General features: G+C 42.1%; 2 protein-coding genes across 13 annotated transcripts in view; one reads left to right on the plus strand and one right to left on the minus strand.

Annotated features, from left to right (window-relative positions):
- The first annotated feature begins 470 nt into the window (after positions 1-470).
- Positions 471-18,753, plus strand: part of LAMB3 (laminin subunit beta 3) — a 141,771-nt gene continuing 123,488 nt past the window's right edge. For 4 of the 7 annotated variants that reach the window (XM_034666921.1, XM_034666914.1, XM_034666916.1 and 1 more), the window contains exons 1-2: positions 471-807; positions 12,063-12,101. The gene's annotated coding sequence lies outside the window, so the exon portion shown is untranslated. Of the gene's footprint in view, positions 808-4,356; positions 5,238-12,062; positions 12,102-18,753 lie in introns of those variants that run through there. The other 3 variants (XM_019802618.2, XM_034666917.1, XM_034666918.1) reach the window with 3 other exon arrangements.
- Positions 7,108-18,753, minus strand: part of HSD11B1 (hydroxysteroid 11-beta dehydrogenase 1) — a 62,846-nt gene continuing 51,200 nt past the window's right edge. For 5 of the 6 annotated variants that reach the window (XM_034666926.1, XM_034666925.1, XM_034666924.1 and 2 more), the window contains 2 exons: positions 11,058-11,201; positions 7,110-9,374 (listed from right to left, as the gene is read on the minus strand). In XM_034666926.1, the coding sequence (XP_034522817.1) occupies positions 9,157-9,374; positions 11,058-11,201 (362 nt within the window). In that variant the 3' untranslated portion in view covers positions 7,110-9,156. Of the gene's footprint in view, positions 9,375-11,057; positions 11,202-18,753 lie in introns of all 6 variants that reach the window. The other variant, XM_034666927.1, reaches the window with a different exon arrangement.

The following is an 18,753-nucleotide window of genomic DNA, read 5'->3' on the forward strand; positions in this document are numbered from 1 at the left end:
AGGCCAGCTCCAAATTTGCTCCTTTCTGAAGCAATGAAGGGGAGGTGGTGTGAAAAGGTAATGGGTAGGTGGCTAAGGAATGATAGGAACAATAGCAGACAGAATCTCATAAAAAAAAAAATTTCCAATTGACTAGGAAATTTGGGAAAAAACCAGAAAGAACTGATCTCTGTGCATTAAAAAGAAACTATTGCAAATGATAGTGTCAGGAAATTCACAAGAAGTTCAGGATAAGAAGGTGGAGAGGGAACTGCATTAGGACAAGTTAACTAATAAGAAGCTTTGTAACCGTGTGCAATAAACCCTGTCTGAGTGGTCCACTCAATACGGCTTCTATGAATTCTAAGGCTTGACACATGTAAAGGGTATAAGGAGACTTTTAAATAGCTGTGGAAAGTATGTCACAATCCTCTCCAGTGCCTACTACTTCCCCCATTCTCTGAGGAGTAAAAGGACAAGGAGTGGGCAGGGAAAAGCACAGAGGATAGATTCTCACTAGAACTGAAGGCAAACCACATTCCTGCAGGATGAGAGACAAGAGCTCAAGGTCCCGGAGCCTGACATTTGGAGATGAGAATGAGCAGAGGCTAGAGAGGCTGGGGAGTCCAACATGGAGGAATAAGAAATTTTTATTAGCATGGATGAGTGAGAGGGTTCCGGTACTTTAGGGCACTAGAGTATAAAGATTATAACAGGAATTCCTATGGACCAACTATTTGGACTCCATTAAAAATCAGAAAGAAATGGAGATCAAAGTCCTTTTTAGGACACACTCCATGGGCTACCACACCGATGATCGCGTGAAAGGTAAGATGATTACCTTCGTTTTCAGCCAAGAATTCTGAGAGCCTAAGCACCACTAACTGTACTCATTAACACTCTAATTCTGGAGATATCTGCTCCCTACTGAAATTAGCTCATTTAATGGTTTTATCTTCTTTCTGAAACTGGTAATTTTCCTTCCTGGTTTAAACTGTCACTTCTTGCCACAGCCTTGGTTAAACTATCCCAGTTATTTCACAGATGGCCTCATATTCCAAACTGAAATATCCTCCAGAGCTTTTTCTGTACATTTTATACATTTCTATACTTACTTTACTTACCTTTTTAAATTTTTTATTTTTCAAGTAATCTCTATACCCAGCAGGGGGCTTGAACTCATGACCCTGAGATCAATAGTCGCGTGCTCTACCGACTGAGCCAGCCAGGCACCCTTCCTTTCTGATCTGTTTTATACTGAGAACAATCTATTGTTCATAACAGAGAATATTTAAATTGATGCAGTAAAACTGAACCATAACTGATCTCACCAAAGAACTGACAGATTGCTGTCGGCCTGCTGTACAGAGAGCATTTTAGGGGCATGCTTTGAAGACTAATAAGGCAGATTGATGGAGAGATGGGTCAGAAAGCATTCAAATTTTCTTTTTTCGGCTTTGTAAAAATTATAATATGATAGCATTAAAATAACTTGTATTTTTTGTATTTATGTATTTTTTAAAGTAGGTTCCACACCCAGCTTGTAGCCCAATGTGGGGCTCAAACTCACAACTCTGAGATCAAGACCTGAGCTGAGATCGAGTTGGATGCTTAACCAACTGAGCCACCCAGATGCCCCTTTTTAATTTTTGTTTAAATAAGTTTTAAAGTAGAAAAATAAATACTTTAATCCTACTCCCTAAACACGAATTAGTTTCATATTTTTCACATTCCCTTCTAGTTTTTGTCTATATGCACACCTTTTTTTTTTTTACATATTTCAAGTGTAGTGAACCTACAACTATGTGCTTGTTTTTCCACTTGATACTATAATTTTTTTCAGATTTTTACTTTTTCTCGTATTTTTACCTTTTAGTGTCGTCATGATCTTTCATAGTGTACCACAATCTGTTTAATAATTTCCTTCTTATCGAATAGTAGCCATGTCTAGCTGACATTGCTCAGGGTAATTATTAACCCCTGGTAAATACAATTTAATAGCCATAAGAAAAATGAGTCTGAGTTATCATAATTTTCTCTAACTGCAATCATTAATTCAGAGCTGTGATAACTGTCAACCTTCTAACAGGACTGCTTTGTATATCACATCTGTCACCTGCTCTGAAGCATACTGCCTGAGCCGCAGCCTGGCAGGAGCACTCGGAAGGAGGGCTGCCTGGGTTGGAAGCCTGGCTTTACCACTGACTTCCTGTTTCAGTTTAGTAAATTACTTGACGTCTTTGCAGCTCTGGTTCCGCCCCTGTAAGACGGCAATGATGATCATACCTACTCGAGGTGATTATTTTAGGATTCATGGTAGAACACTTATGATGTGCTCAATAAATTCTAGCTGTCACTAGTCATAGTAACGCCTGCATTTTGGAGCATCTGTCCTTGTGACTTATTAGTGGTTATGACGAAACAGGTCCACTCTCGATCGGACCCGCAGTTGTATGAAAATGAAATAGTTTCAGTGCAATAGTGTGTTTTATCTGAGACCATTCCATAAGTATATCCAGAGGTTAAAAAACATTTAAAATCATCACTTTGAAAAATTAATACACCTCAGGAACTCCCCCACCCACGGGATGATGGCAACAGTTAAACTATGTTAAGTTTTTCAACTTACCCAACTCAAGTCAACTGACTATGTTCTTTCACCAATATGTATCACACACCTGTATATGGAAGAAAAACATTGGACGTGCGTCACAGTGTTCCTTCACATAAGTGTCTTGGAGGCCATTTAACCTTCATTTTATATCGGACCGAAGCAAGTGTGTTCTGAAATAAATGATGGGAACACAATAGCCCTCTTGGGCTGTCTTGAGGATATAAATGAGTTCATATTTATGCAACAGAATAGTGCCTGAACATAGTAAGTCCTATGTTTACTAAAAACAAACCGTCCCAGGGTGGTGAGACTCTTCTTCATTTTTGCCCGATGTAATTGATTATTTGATTCATCTGGAGATTATATGGAGGAATTTATTTTTATTTATATGGAGATTTTTGTCATTTCTAATTTTTAACTTTTACAAATAATATGCAAATGAGTATCTTCAGGCAGACAATTCTGTGTTTTTCTTCTTTTGAACTGATACCTTTAGGATAAAATCCAGGAATGGGTATACCAGCACAGTTTCAAGAAGAAGCAGTTTAGTTCTGCTTAGGAAGTTTTGCAGGAAGTGGGCAGGAAGGAACAGAGCCAGGATTTAGGGCACTGCTGGTGATGGCAAGGTCTGGGGAACTGCTGAGAGGTGAGGGGCTCTCCCAACTGCTGCAGTGCTACGGGCTGTTTGTAGACAGGCAAAAACAGGGGGTGGTGTGGGGAGAGGAATAATGGGCTGGAATCTGATGAAATGACTTTTCCTTGAAATGAACTTTTCATTCAAATGAAAAGTTGTTTTGTCCCCATATTAAGCCTTTCCCAGTATTAGGGTCTAGGAGTCCTTTATTTCTCAAACATTAATCAAACACCTTATACACACCAAGATCTGTGTTTGGTATTAGGGATGCAAGAATGAGTAAAAGAAAAATACCTTCAAGTAATTACATAAGACAATTTTAAAGGTAAATTTAAAGCCTAGTGAACTACAGTGATTGACAGATACAGAAAATTATAGAAGCACGGCCTAGGGGTGGGAGAGCATCCATCCCAGCATTGAGGATAGGCGTTGGTGGCAGGGAAGACCCTTGTCCCAGAGGAGGTCATGGCGAAGCTGGGTCTTAAAGGACAGGTAGGAGTTAATCAGACAATAGGGAGAATGAAGAGCATTTGGGGCAGAGGAGATAGCATGGGCAAAGGCCCAGTGGGGACAGAAGGGTGCCTTCAGAGGACCAGCAATTCCTTGTCTTTGGGGAATCAAAAGCAGGACAGGTGGCCTGAGATGTGGCCGCGGAGGTAGCCAAGGTCCTTGGACATCACCCTAAAGAATTTGGGTTTTCTTTGTACCATTTTTCTCAGCGATGGCTTTGGGTATATGCAAGCCTCCAGTGGCATCCAAAAATCTGCCTCGATTTCCCCATTTCACCTTGACATTTCTTTCCCTAGGGGACTCACAGCACCTTGCTTTTAAGGGTGACCACTAGCTGTCGCTATTGAACAGATCTAGTTAAAGCCAATGGTTTAGGGCCTAGCCTCGCTGCTAGGGCCGGGCGGCCCCACCAGATGCTTGAGTCCCGCCCCGCCTCCAGTAAGGTGTGTTTATCCGCCCTAAGCGGTGATTCATGAGAAGGCCCGCAGTGACGAGGTGGTGGTAGCTGTCGCAGGACGTGGGCGCGAACTGGGGGGAAGAAATTGTGGTGAAGTGCGGTACACCACCAACAGTCAGCCACTGGGTGGCGCTGTCCCCCTCGACGGCAAAAATGGAGGCTTGTGAAAAGGAAAAGTCTTTGGTTAGGGTGGCCTGGCTCTTTGGTCTTGGGGTGGGCTGGCTTTTCGTGCCCTCGGTTAACCGGAGTTCAGGGTGCCACAGGACTGTTCAAGGACGGTGTAAGGCCCCGAAGCACGCCAACCCAACAGTCCCAGGGCAGCCAATCACAGCACAGAGAGACCCGGACACCACCGGCTTTGTGGTCTTTCAGACCTCAGCTCTCACCAGCGTGAGTCTTTTGAAATCCTCTGCCTGGTTGCTGGTCATGCGACATGCCAGTGTGCCCTCCCCTTTGGCTGCTGTTTCTTTATCCTCCTCCCAGAAACTCCTATCTCCAAAGCCTCTGAAACTCAAGCAGAGCAGGCTGTTCATCTGGCACTTTCCTATTTTTTAAGGACTCACCCCCCACCACCACCACACACACACCTGCGGCTTTACATTTGCTCTAGGTTCCTGTCCTCACCCCATGTGTTTTAGATCTCTGCAGACTTAACTCTTCTCCTGCCTTTTTTTTTTTTTTTTTGGCCTGTGGGCATTGGTGTCCTCAGTCCTGTTGGACCTTCTTGAAAATTCTCTTTTCTCTTCTGCCTTTTCTTTTCACATTGGCTCTGTTCCCATCCCTGCTCCCCCCACTCCCTCTTTAAAAAACAGAGAATTTAGACACATTCTAAGCCTCACTAGCAAACTTCTGAGTTTAACAACTAAGAGAAGTTAGGTGAAGGATTGCTGAGGAGGCAGGATCTAGCATGTAAGGGATATTTTGATTTTCCTGAGCATTCTGCATGACCTAGTGACCCTTTGGCGTGGGACGGAGATCTAAGAGTGCTGAGATGTTGACAGCGAAGCAGAGTTGCTGGAGACGTGGTGAGACATGATATCAAGGTGGGCAATGTGTTTTTCTGTTCCCTTAATACTGCAAATTAGTTTACATACTTCCCTCGAGAAATTAAGGGCTGCTTCCAGGACTTGGTTAGCCTATGTTCCCTAGTGCTGTAGACTGGGCAATAATGAAGAAGAGTGTGGATCTTTGGCAAATTCCATGGACAGCAGGCAATGCGGGGGCGGGGGGGGGCCACGATGGATTCTGTCCTACATGCGGCCCCCTGAGAGAGGAATGGGGGCTCACCCTGAACTACGGAGGCCCGCTGATGGCTAGAAGCATCACACATGCTGACTTCTTTCTCTAACACGGCTTGGGAGCCCTGCTCTGCAGCATGTCAGAAGAGCTACTGGATGTGGGGAGATGTTGCGATTTCTACTTATTTTTTATCTTATCTTTTCAAGATTTCTATTTTTGTCTGTGCTTTACGTTAATAAATATTGCATGCATATATTATGTAAATAGCAACCGTAGATCTGTTAGAAATCTATACGCCTAATCATTTTTTAGTAATGAAGTATGTGATCAGAAGTTTGGCAGCTACTACTCTGGAGAATCTTTGACGCTTGCCATGGACTCTGGGGGTGGGTTTGCGACGCTGGCCTAGAGCAGTCCAGCCAAGGAGAAAGGCCCAGCCTGTGTGAACAGATGAGGTGCTGAGGTGGGAATGAACCGTCTCCAAGACGGAACTCTCCGGGAACAGCAGATGGAACGAGTCACTGACACCGAGGACACCTCGGGGCTCCCTGCTACCTCTTATCTAGGGTCTTCCATACACTCTTAACTGAGGAGAGGGCATCATAGTTTCTCACAGTGAAATTGGGAGAGATGTTCTTCAGCATGGGGGGAGCTGGGACTAAATTAGACCTTGCAGGTGATCAGTGGGACTGGATTCTGTCACTATGGTCAGGAAACTGGCATCTCAGGAATGGTGTCCTTCTGCTGTATTTCTTTGTTTCTGTCATGATTTACATTTGTGACAAACACTTCCGGTTGCCTCACAGAACCCCAATTTTGTTGGGGTGAGCATGCGCTCAGCTGAAAGCTCCATTTCTCAACCTCTCTTGAAGGGAGGCGTGACTCTGGGCCACAGGACGGGAGCTGAAGTCCTTGGCTGGGGCTTCCCGGGTTGCTCTTTATCAGGGGGCAGATTCGCTGGCCTGCATCCTTTGCCCTGCCCCTTCCCCTTTTCCTTCCCTGAAACACAGCATGACAGAACTAGAGCTGCTATCTTGTGATTCCACGGTGACGAGGAGGATGGATAGTTGAGTAGAAAGACAGAAGGAGCCTGGCTCCCTGAGGCCTCAGTGTGCCGCTCCTAGACTTTTTGTTAGGGGAGGAAAAGTAATTTCTCCTTGATTGAGCCACTGTCAATGGGTTTTTCTGTTATTCCCAGGGGAATGCAGTGCTGGTGAACATGGAGGTCGATTTCGGGACTTGCACACATTTAAGGCTGTTGATTTCATGCAAAATGCTGACCCCCTGAGAGTTCAAGAATGTGAGCATCCCCTGTCTTTGGGAGCCCATGTTGCCCCAGCCTCGCCAGCAATGGTAGAAAGAAGCTGTCCTGTTAACTTTCAAGTCCTTGGAGGAGGAGAGAGGCATTGAGCTGGGCCTTTAAGAATAATTAATTCTGTCAAGAATGCGGAATGAGAAAGACAGGGCGGTGTGTTGATCAGGCTGTACGGGTTTGACAGAGCTGATGGTGCATTTCTCTTCTATTACACATTCAGCGATGGGACCCGGTGGCTCGAAATCAACCAGGTGAGAGTATTTATATCAAGGAAGCAGGCGAATGTTACAAATCGGCGAGTGTTTCTTTTTTTCCTCTTTTTCTGGAGAGCCAGTTAAACATTTACCAACACACCCTTGGAAAGACCAAAGGTTTCGTTTATTAGTTACATAAATACTGTTGCATACTTTTTCTTGCTTTCCCCATAAATGAACAGAATCAGGGAGTAGCTGATTTATACTAAACATAGGCTGAAGTCTTAATGTGTCTTTAAGCCTAAAGAGAACCCTGAAAAGTTCAGGCTGAAGGCAAAACTAATCTGAAGCTGACTCTAGCTGTAAATTTGTCATCTGATCATGCTCCTGTCTCAGCATTTATCTCCTTTGCTCCTGATCAGCCTCCTGGCCTCATCCCGCAACAAACCTGGCTTCTTGCACCATTCGTGACGCATGCAGAAGCCCCGGGTTCTGGGACTGGCACAACAGTTTATCACCCGTGTCTAGACACTTCATGACCTTCTCTGACTCGGCACTAGTGTGCATGCGTGTTGTGCTGTATGGTCAGAAATCTGACTTCACATTTTGGGTCTATTTTCTTGCACACAGGTGCAGCCAGATCTTTCCTGCTTCCTTGCGCTGAGCACAGTCTGGAAAGAATGTCTTTCTAAGAAAAGCCCACCATATTCACCCTCAGATCTGGCTCCTTGTCCAAGCGGTTGGGAAGCTCAGTGGATTCCAGTCTGTTCTGCTGCCTGGTCATTTAGCTTAAGCAATGCGGAAAGGAAATTTCCCTTATGCATCCAGGCCCATGTCTTGTGTTCTAGTATCTCTTACCATGGAAGCCCTGCATTGGGGGATGTGGCGTTCATGCTGGATATATCCCATCTGTCCCTCCAGAACACTCTCCATTCTTTCCTACCCTGCTGTCCATGAGGAAGCTGACCTGTGTAGTTTATATCAATCTTCTCCCTTGCCCCTTTGTATAGCTAATAGATAATATTAGCAAGAAATTGGAGGGAGGGAAGAGAGTAAGGCTGGGTTGTTAATTCCCCCAGATCCCTCCCGCGTGGTCCTAGCTGGCCTGGTGGCATCCCGTAACTGAATATCACAGCTCCTGTTCTGCGATGCTGTCCAAACAGTTTCTACCTCTGGATTCTCATAACTGTTCTTTTTGTCCCTAAGGTGGGACTAGCCCCAAGATACTACCTTATCCCTTGTGACTGCCGTATAACCTTGTCCACACTTTTGTAAACAAGCCCCTTTTTATTAAAGCCTACTAAAATTATCTACTTTGCATTCTCTTACCTGTTGGGGACCTAACCAATACAGGGCTTTGCTGAGATGTTAATGTAGCTGATTTCTGTTACCTGTTTGGTCGTAGTCAGGTGATGCCTGGCAAGTGTTTGATAAATGTTTGTTGAATGAATAAATGACGAAATGAGTAAGTGGCAGGATGGAACTCCATTCCCTGCTCTTCAGACTTCAAACACACAGTGGAGAGATCACACATAATGCAGATATGCAGTCTGTGGGCAATAAACATGTGAAGGTTCTGTGGCTCAAGTTCCCAGGGACTTCCACTTCCGTGGGTTTGCCCTAGTGATTTATATACACCCAGCTGTCCTTCCCAGAGGAGCAATATAGAATAGTGTAAAGACTATCTGAAATATATGATATTGTATGGGCATGATGTCCATTAAATGAAGAGTAGGGTGATTTCTTCCACTCAAGAAAGGAGAAAAGGTCTAGACCACAAAAGACGAAATGAACACTGAAAATTTTCACTTGCAGAGGTTATGGTTTTAAAGGACCATAGTGAATGAACTGAATTTAGAGCTACTAATCATGAATTTACAACACTGATATGACCTTTATTATAATTAATATTGTATTAATCATAATATTATATACGAGGTAAATTTGATAGAACTACCTTTTAGTTATACCTACGGTTACGATCAATTTCACAACTGTGGATTGCAGTGATTCATGACCTTCATTATAATTACGTTTCCACCGTGCAAGTGTTAGAGGAACGCCTTCAGATTGTGAGCCGTGATGTGTGACTTCCAACTCTCTGGGGAAACCTATTTGTCTCTCCTCAGAGATGCCTTCATGGACGCAGCTCAGATAAATATCAGGAAGAACAGTCACAAAGCTCCCTTACCATGCCCCACCTTAAGGAAGTGTTTAGTTGTTTATAAATTTGTCCATACTATAACGTCTTAAGGACAAGAATTCCAAGAGCTTCCTCCCTGGATTTCCCAGCAGGAGATTTGTCCAGATCGAGTTGTCATAGTACACTTCCTCTTGACGCAGAGCTCCCCCTTTGATGATCTCCAGGGCACATTCTTCCTTTGGAGATGCTTCTATGTTGAGTATCCCCGAAACGGCCTTCATGGCTGTGTCTGCAGAATGATGAGAGAAGAGCGGGGTTATCCAAGGCCAGCAGAGTCTACAAGATGGAAAGTCTATAGACAGTAACAGCTTAGCTATTAGGGGCTGTTTGCCAATGCCTGCTCTACAAGGCCCCCGGGCCCTCTCAGAAGACCAGGTACATTTAGGGCCTGCTGTGCAAAGAGAGGCTTGGAGTTAATGTAGGTCCTGTCTTCCCGGATGAAGATTGGGCAGGGGGCAGTTAGAAGTGATTGAGAGATTTAAATCGTGCTTCTCTCTTGAGTGTTTTGGTTGGAGTGAGGGAATAACATGGGGGAGCAGAATGAGGATAGAAATTATATCAAGACCCAATAGCTAATGGAAAGTGTCAGTCGGCAAAGCCGAGTGCTGTGTGATAACGATTTACTAATTCGTAAAAGGAAGAGATGGACAAGAATCCAGGCCTTTGCTTTCTGTCAACACGAATCACTTTCATTTTGGAAGGGAAGTTGCTTCATCTCTTCCAAATTTCCATATCCTTCTGGTACAGCTTTTTCTCTTTCTATCCTTGTTTCACTGTGTCTTTCTTTCTCTCTTGTTCTGTAACTACTACTCAGTTTACTCAGTTACTCTCTAAATAAAGTTTTCTTATTGTACTATTCTAGGTAAGCTTGCATTTGAACTTAACAGAAAAGTTGTAAAAATGGTGCAGAGTATTCCCTTGTAGGCTTCACCCTGCTTCCCCTAATTATAACATCACACATAAGCACTGTACAATTATCAAGGTACAATATAATTAGGCCAATTTTACTAACTAAAACACAGACCTTATTTTTTTCACTAACATGCTCTTTATGTTCCAGGATCTTAGCCAGGATTACGCTTAGTAGTCATTTCTTCTTATTTTCTCTCCAATCTGTGACAGTTCTTCATTCTTTCCTTGTCCCTCATGGCCTTGACACTTTTGAAGAGTATTGATCAATTATTTTGTAGAATGTCAGTTTGGGTTTGTCCATTTTTCTCTCTTTTTTTTTAAAAAAAAGATTTTGTTTTTAAGTAATCTGTGCACCCAACGTGGGACTCACACTTAAAACCCCAAGATCAACTCTCATGCTCTACCGACTGAGCCAGCCAGGTGCCTCTGTCTATTTTTCTCTCATGATTGGAGTGAGGCTATGCATTTTTGGCAAGAATATCACAAAAATGACGTCACGTCCTCAGTGCATCATATCAAAGGGTTTATGAGGGTCACCTGACTGGCTCAGTCAATAGAGCAAGCAACTCTTGATCTTGGGGTTGTAAGTTTGAGCCCCATATTGGGTGTAGAGATTACTTACAAAAAAAAAGAAGGTTCAGGATATCAATATGTCTTATTACTGGTGATGGTATTAAGAATAACAAACTTGGACTTGATAAGCCTCAAAGAGGAAAGTAATGGCCACTGAGAGTTCCTGAGGATGTGAAGTGTTCAGAATAGAGTTAAGTGATGAGTCTGGTGTCACTTAGAACACTTGGTGGTCAGAATGGAAAGAAGTGTCAAAGAATAATAGTCAAAGGCTCCACTAGTGATGGAAGTGCTTCACTCAGTGGAGACTGGTGCTCTCGCTGGCTTTCAGTGCATGACACAGAAGTCAAGGTGTTCAACGCCATCTTTACCCACAATGGTAAGGCAGGCAATCATATGCAGGCTGTTTATTCCACTCTTTTCACCTTACCTGTGTTTATGAGGCCGAGGATACAGAGAGTGATCGACACATTGACCTTGGTCACTGAATGTTCCATCCTGATAGAGGAGAAAAACCCATCCAGGGCAAACTTGCTTGCAGAATAGGGCGCAATAAGTGGATTAGCCATTTTCCCTAAATAATAAGGAAATGGGTTAAGAAGGTGACCCATTTTAGCTTCTACAGAGATGATCTTTGCTTTATCTGTAGTAGGCTTTGTAACCCCTGTGGAATCCTTTTACCCTTTGAGGCATAGTTTCTCTTTACTCTTATAGAGATTATCATGCTGTGTTGAATTTCTGAAAGAAAAAAAGATTATTAAGGTATCAAAGAAACTTCCCTTGAAGAGACTGGGGTGGGAGGTGGGATGGGCTGCAGGAAAGGTGTCACTGAAGAAAGATTGGTTAGATTTTAGTAAGGGTGGTAAATAAGTGGGACTACAAAAGAGCCATGTAATCCCACAGCTGCTAACTCTGCTACCCCTGACTCAAGACAGCAGAGATCCGAGTGTTTGGCAAGAGCTCTCCGCCAACACAGCAACCTATTATTGGTTTTCTTTCTATACAAAGGAAATGAAAATCCCTGTCTTTGTTTTTCTGCTTAAAACTGATTTTCTTACTTTCATCACCCTGGGTAATTCTCAGCCAGTTTGGAGGAGGACATGTAGACATATGCCTAATAGGGTGACCTATTCATTATACCTTTTCCAAGAGGAGGGATTAGAAGGGGCCTGAGACCTTAGACTCCTGCTGAGTAAAGAGTTATAACAGCTACTTTAAAATTCTTGTCTACTAACTCTAAAATATGGGTCATTTAAGGATTGATCTCCATTGATTGCCTTTCCTCCTGAGTATTAGTCATATTTCCTATTTTTGTATGTACAGTAATTTTGCAATGTATTCTTGATATTTTGAATGGTACATTATAGAGTCTCTGGATTCTGTCATATTCCTCCAAAGACTATTGATTTTTGTTTTTGTTTTTGTTTTTTTTCAGGTGGGCATTTAACTCGGCTGAAACCCTGTGTCTCTTGCAGTAAGTTCCAGCTAAAATCTCTGTTGAATTATTTATTTTGGGCTTTTTGGTATCTACACTACCCATGTGTAATTCAGGGGACAAACAGATTTTGGAAGAGTTTATGTATGAAATTTGGTACTCTTCCTGTGGCTCTTTCCTTTCCAGGATGTTCCCCTCCACTTTCTGGCTGCTACAGAAACCCTAAACTCTTCTTTCTGGTTCTTCAAGGTAGTAAGATGCCAGATGTCTATCCCAGATATGGTGCTGATTGTGGCCTGCCCTTAGGCATAGGCTATAAAATTGGGAAACTCACCTAGTGTCAGTTCCCCCTTTCCTCTTTTCAAGTGGCAACAACTCTCCAGTTTTTGTCAGCTTTTGCTTTTTCTCTCCAGTGCTTTCAATGGTTGTTTTCAATATTTTGTCCAAAGTTTGATCTGGGGCAGGATGATCTGTTAGGTATCCCTCTGCCATTATTGGAATTGGAAACTCTGTAAGTTCTTAAATGAATTTTCTTGCCAAATCAATGAAAAAAGAATGACTTATTCAATAAAGATGCTGGGAAAGTTGGTTAACTCATTGGAAAAAATTAGTAGCTCCTTGTTCTATATCATATATCCAAAAAATTCTAGATGTAAAGTATGGCAGACATCGTTGTCTACTCAATATCCATTTCCCCCGTTTTAATAATAGAATCTGACTTTTTCTCAAGACAGCAGTGTGTTCAGATAAAAATATTTATTTCCTCATGATTCCCTTGCTCTTTTGTGTGGCCAAGCAATCTAGTTCTGGCTGATGAGAAATCTAACAGAGGGGGTGTCCAGGAAATATATTAATTTCCTGATGAAATAGGTGGATTCAGGTGGCATGCAGTTTTTACATTTTGCCTCTCTTCTTTCATCCTAAACATACTTCAGATGTGATGCCTAGAATTGCAGTGGTCATTTGTGAACTTGAGGAAAAGCTACATATTAAGGATTATAGCACAGAAATGTGGAATGAGCTTGGATTCTTGAAGATCTAGTAAGTCCACCAAACCAACCCTGAACTTATTACCTGAGAAAAGCGCTATTTAGTGTTAAGTGATTGTAAGTGGAGTTTTTGTTATATGTGCAGCAGAATGCATCTTCTGACTGATAAAAAATCATTCAATCAGGAAAGAAGATTATATAGGTGAATATTCATCAGATCCTCCATTATGAAAGATCATTCTAACAGAAAAGTAGAAAAAAATATGTAAAGGCAAGAAATATTTGATTATATAAAATGTAAAACTTCTGTATGTGAAAGCAATAGCTATAATAACATCACTGTAAAGATAAAGGGTAGATGATAAACTAGAAAACAATTTGGAACAAAAGCTTAATATCTTTGATCTGAACTTCAGTTCTTAATGTATTAACTCTTCAAAAAAAAAAACAAACAAATCTCTTTAGGGAGCCACTCCAACTCCATTCTCAATCATGAGTTTTGGCTTGGATTGAGTCTACAGTCAAGTTCCAGGAATGGGTGTGTGTGGCACACGATGTCCACCCAGAGTATCTGATACCACTGGGTTGTTGACTAGTCTAGGACAGGACCAAAGACTCCATTAGGGCTTCAGGACACATTGTTGGTTGCCTAAATTTCTCTACCTCTCTTCTTGCAGAAGCAAGAGACCATGCGTACCATAGTCCGAACTCCTATAGCAGTGATTTTTGTCCTACTGAGGAAACTTAGCGTATCCCACTTTCTGTCTTTAATTATGCCTTAGGTTATGCTCAAATTTCCTTCTCTTTAACTGAACCCCAGTTGAATTCATGGTTCCACCTGTTGCGGAGACTGCTAGCACGCTCTCAATATATCTTTTGCTTTTCTTCTTTAGTAGTGGAATCTCTGATGTGTGTCTGGGCAAATAATTATCTGGGATAAAGTCCACATTTCTCAGCTTCTTTGAGCCAGATGTTGCCAAATGACTAAGTGCTGTCCAATGGGTTGTAAACAGAAACGTATCATGTGATTTCTGGGATATGTCCTTAAAAGAAGGAATCAGTCTCTCCCTTCCACTCCTTCCTCCTTCTCGGTGCCTGAAGGTGGATATGATTGTTGTGGCTCCAGAACTGTCTAGGACCGTGAAGTAGAAGACACATGTGAATGACAGAGCATTGAGAGAGGAGGAAACCTGTGTGACCACGGAGCCTCCATTCTAGCCCTGCCTCCAGGGTACTGCCTACCTTCAGATTGAGTTATCTTTTAACTTATTTAATCTACTGCCATTTTAACTTTTCTGCATTAAAAAGCTGAACCTAATCCTTATAGATAGTCCTTCTTACTTTTGTGCTGCCCGTGTTCCAAAGGAGAGTTGATACTATCTCTAACGCTAGGTGTGGGTTTATATGATTGATTTAATCCAATCTCCTGGCCCGTAATTGACACAGGAATGAGCATGTGCTCCATTTTGGACCAATGTCATGAGGAGAATTTTGTTGGAGAATCTGAGAAAATTCTTTTTTTTTTTTTTAAAAGATTTTATTTTTATTTGACAGAGATAGAGACAGCCAGCAAGAGAGGGAACACAAGCAGGGGGAGTGGGAGAGGAAGAAGCAGGCTCTGAGCAGAGGAGCCTGATGTGGGGCTCGATCCCACAACGCCGGGATCACTCCCTGAGCCGAAGGCAGGCGCTTAACCGCTGTGTCACCCAGGCGCCCCCTGAGAAAATTCTTTATTCTTCTGGGAGAGTGTCTTAAAGTAGCCATTTTGTTTCTCTTCTACTGGACATTTTTGTGCATAGATATGGGGGCTAGAGTAGCTGCAGCTATCTCACTACCAGCCTGGGGATGAAGTCACACATGGAAGGGAGCAGAGCCAAGAGAATCATGGGGATGTTGAGCTTGAGCCAAGTCAGTCTTAAATCTGGACTTCCAGTAATGTCAAAAATGTTTTCTATTGTTAAGCTAAAAATAGACCCAAATTATTTGTAAGAGTAGCATAGTGGTTAAAAGTATGAGTTCTACAATTAGATGACCTGAGTGTGAATCCCAAGTATGCCATTTCATAGCTGTCATATGTGGATAATAATACCGCTAAGCTGAAATAATCCTTGTAGTATACTTAGCACAAACTCTGGCACATAGAAAGTATTTAGTAAATGCGATCATTATTAGTATTCATGTTTCAAACTGGTGAGAAAACTATGAGCTATTCAAAAGATTATGTTGCAACAAATAGGCTACTTGGAGAAAAGTGCTCTTCTAACAAAAAAATTCAAAGTATATTAGAGAGTATATGTGGAAAGTAAAATAACAAAATGAGGGTCAATATATGATCTCAAGGTAAGAGACACTTTTTATTTATTTTTTTTATTTTTTTATTATTTATTTATTTATTTGACAGAGATAGAGACAGCCAGCGAGAGAGGGAACACAAGCAGGGGGAGTGGGAGAGGAAGAAGCAGGCTCATAGTGGAGGAGACTGATGTGGGGCTCGATCCCAGAACGCCGGGATCACGTCCTGAGCCGAAGGCAGACGCCTAACTGCTGTGCCACCCAGGCGCCCCGAGACACTTTTTAAAGCATGAAATCAAAGGCATAGATTATGAAAGAATATATAAGTATGTTCGAATGTATAAAATTTAAAAGGCTTCAGAGTTCTGGAAATGCTCACCATTGCCTTCTTACATACATATCCTTCAAGATTTTGCCTTCTCAGCCATAGAAGGTCAGGCCAGTGATAGCTAACACACACAATGGCTTGAACATAGATCGTGGTCTCTTTCAAGATCTTGAAATAAGTGATGCAAGGATTCCAACTAGCAGCTATTGGATTTTAAGCTAAAAAGTCATGTAAGGTTGGGACTTAGGTAACCATTTCCAGCCATGGAAAAGGAGAAGCAAACAGACAAGCAGCCATCTGGAGCAGACAAACAAAATAATCACAAAAATTGGAGCTAAATAGGAGCTAACATTTACTTAGCACTTATGTGCTAGTGTCAAGGCTAAATAATTGCCTAAAGTTGCATAGTTAATGAGTAGGAGAACTGGGAGTCAAATCAAAGTTCAAATTTGACTCTAGTGTCCCACAATTTCAAGGAGTAGGGGATATTTTCTCAATAGAAGCCACTGTTCTTTTTTTTTAATCTTATTTTAATTCCAGTATAGCTAACGTGCAGTGTTATATTAGTTTCAGGTGTCCAATATGGTGGTTCAACCATTCTATACATCACTCAGTCAGAAGCCACTGTTCCTTATCTGAGTATTTTTCAGAAGTCATGTGTTAAATCCAGCCATTCCTGAGTTAGTAAAGATTTTCTCTGCTTGACAATTAAGCCCCCAAATAGGCAAAATTTATGAATAACAGTATTTTTTTCACTTCTAAGCTGACAGACTAGGCCACCCATAGGGCTAGTCACTACTAGTCCCTTTGTGTTAGTTTTCTAGGGCTGCCATAACAAATTACCACAGACTTGGTGGCTTGAGGGAACAAAAATTTATTCTCTCATATTTCTGGAGACTACAAGTCCAAAACCAAGGTATCAGCAGGGCCAAAACCAAGGTATCAGCAGGGCCGTGTTCTCTCCAAAGGCTCAAGTGGAGAATCCTTCCTTGCCTCTGCAAGCTTCTGATGTCTGCTGCCAATCTTAGGCGTTCCTTGGCTTATCAATGCATCACTCCAGTCTCTGCCTCTCACTCCAGTCTCTGCCTCCATCTTCACGTGGCCTTCTCCAATTTTGTCTGTGTCTTACTTTTCTTATTAGGATACCTGCCATTGGATTTAGGCCCACCTATATAACCCAGGATGATCTCATTTTGAGATCCTTACCTTTATTACATCTGTAAAGACCTTTTTTTCATATAAGGTCACATTCACAGGTCCCAGGTTGACATTTCAGCTCACTGTGCTCTTCTAGATGATAATAAAGATATTGACTGTGGTATCTTATGTGTCTGTCCAGGTAGCAATGGGGATGCAGAAGCAAGAGACCATGTAAACCATAGTCTGAACTCCTATAGCAGTGATTTTTGTCCTACTAAGGAAACTTAGTGTATCCCACTTTCTATCTTTAATTATGCCTTAGGTTATGCTCAAAGCACAAAGAAGATCTAGAATTGTTTTGCAGAAGAAAGGGAGAGATTTTTGGTGGTGGTGATATTTTGTTTGTTTGTTTGTTGTTCCAGAGAGGAGGGTGAGAGAAGAGAGAAAGAAAGAGGAAGAGAAGAGAAAGGTAGAGAAATAGCCGGACATGGCAGAAAACTTCCGGAAAAATTCACCAGATAGATGCATGGTTTAAAAAATATATTTTTAAAGACTTTATGTATTTATTTGAGAGAGAGACGGTGAGCACAAGCGGGGAGAGGGGCAAAGGGAGAGGGAGAAGCAGATGCCCCACTGAGCAGGGAGCCTGATGCGGGGCTCGATCCCAGGACACTGGGATCGCATGTTGACCCAAGCTGAAGGCAGATGCTTAACCAACTGAGCCACCCAAGTACCCCTAAAAAAAATATTTTTAAATGGTGAAGAAAAATACTGAGTTATTAGAGAAGGGTCAAGACTGGACAAATACTGTTGAAAACTCTTTAACCTTTGCTATGAAAACCATGCGTGAGATACACTGCATCTGTCATTGACATTCATTATCACTTAAATTTTGTGACCTGCCATTGATCTGCAAACCTTTAAACCAGTAATTCTCAGATTCAAATATGGAGAGATGGGGCACCTGGCTGGCTAAGTTGGTAGAGCACACAACTTTTGATCTTGGGGTTATAATTTCAAGACCCATGTTGGGTGTAGAGATTACTTAAAAATAATAAAATCTTAAAAAAAAAACAAATATGGAGAGAAACTGCCGATTTGAGTCTATTCCCTTCCCAGAGTCTTCTAGTCTGTATTCTGGGGTAGAAGGCTGTGTTGAGGGGTTCAGTAGGAAAGAAGGTCTTCATCCATAAAACATATTTATGGTGGGTTTGAGGGTTCTGGGAGCAGGAGATGCACGGTGATTTAAACTCATTGAACCTGATCTAGGAACTCCCAGAACGGGGGAGGGAAGGTCTTTGGAAGGCACCGAAGTCTTATGACAGCCGCTGGGTGAGCTATCATTAAATTATGAGTTATTGTGTCTCTTTAAAATCCAAACTAGTGTGACCTGGGAAACCATTCGTCCCAAATCTAAACTGGATATTTAGGTGAAGAAAGATATTGGAGTAACCTAGGAAACTTCAAACTTCACCTTCAGGAGGGAGACTGTGAACTCTGCATTGACGAGAGAAGGTACAGAAGGGCCTGGGACGCATGGGAACGGCTTGTACAAAGACTGGAGGTGGGGATGAGTTAGTTACAATGAGAAGCTAGTAGAACAAGAAAAATAGTAACACAGTTCTTTGTATTTTCTCCTCTTCAAAAGTATAGGCTAATATAAGCACTTGTCCAAAACCCATAGGGCCAGATGTGTTAAGGAATTCAGAATTATTTTCGGATTTTAGGAGGTGGTCTGGGGTTTATACTGTATATTACATAATACTCCCCAGTAGGGCCTGGGGGAGGCATGCTGTAAGCAAACACATTATTATTTCTGCACTAAAATATTTGAAAGTTCACACTGAGATAAAAGCTTCAAGTAGCTTCCCTTCAGTTCAAGTTAAATTAACTATAGAGAATTAATTACGGGGAAAAAAAGCCCTTAGTATTCCGAGCTCCC

This window comes from Ailuropoda melanoleuca, chromosome 8, assembly GCF_002007445.2.
Source record: "Ailuropoda melanoleuca isolate Jingjing chromosome 8, ASM200744v2, whole genome shotgun sequence".
Taxonomy (NCBI): domain Eukaryota; kingdom Metazoa; phylum Chordata; class Mammalia; order Carnivora; family Ursidae; genus Ailuropoda; species Ailuropoda melanoleuca.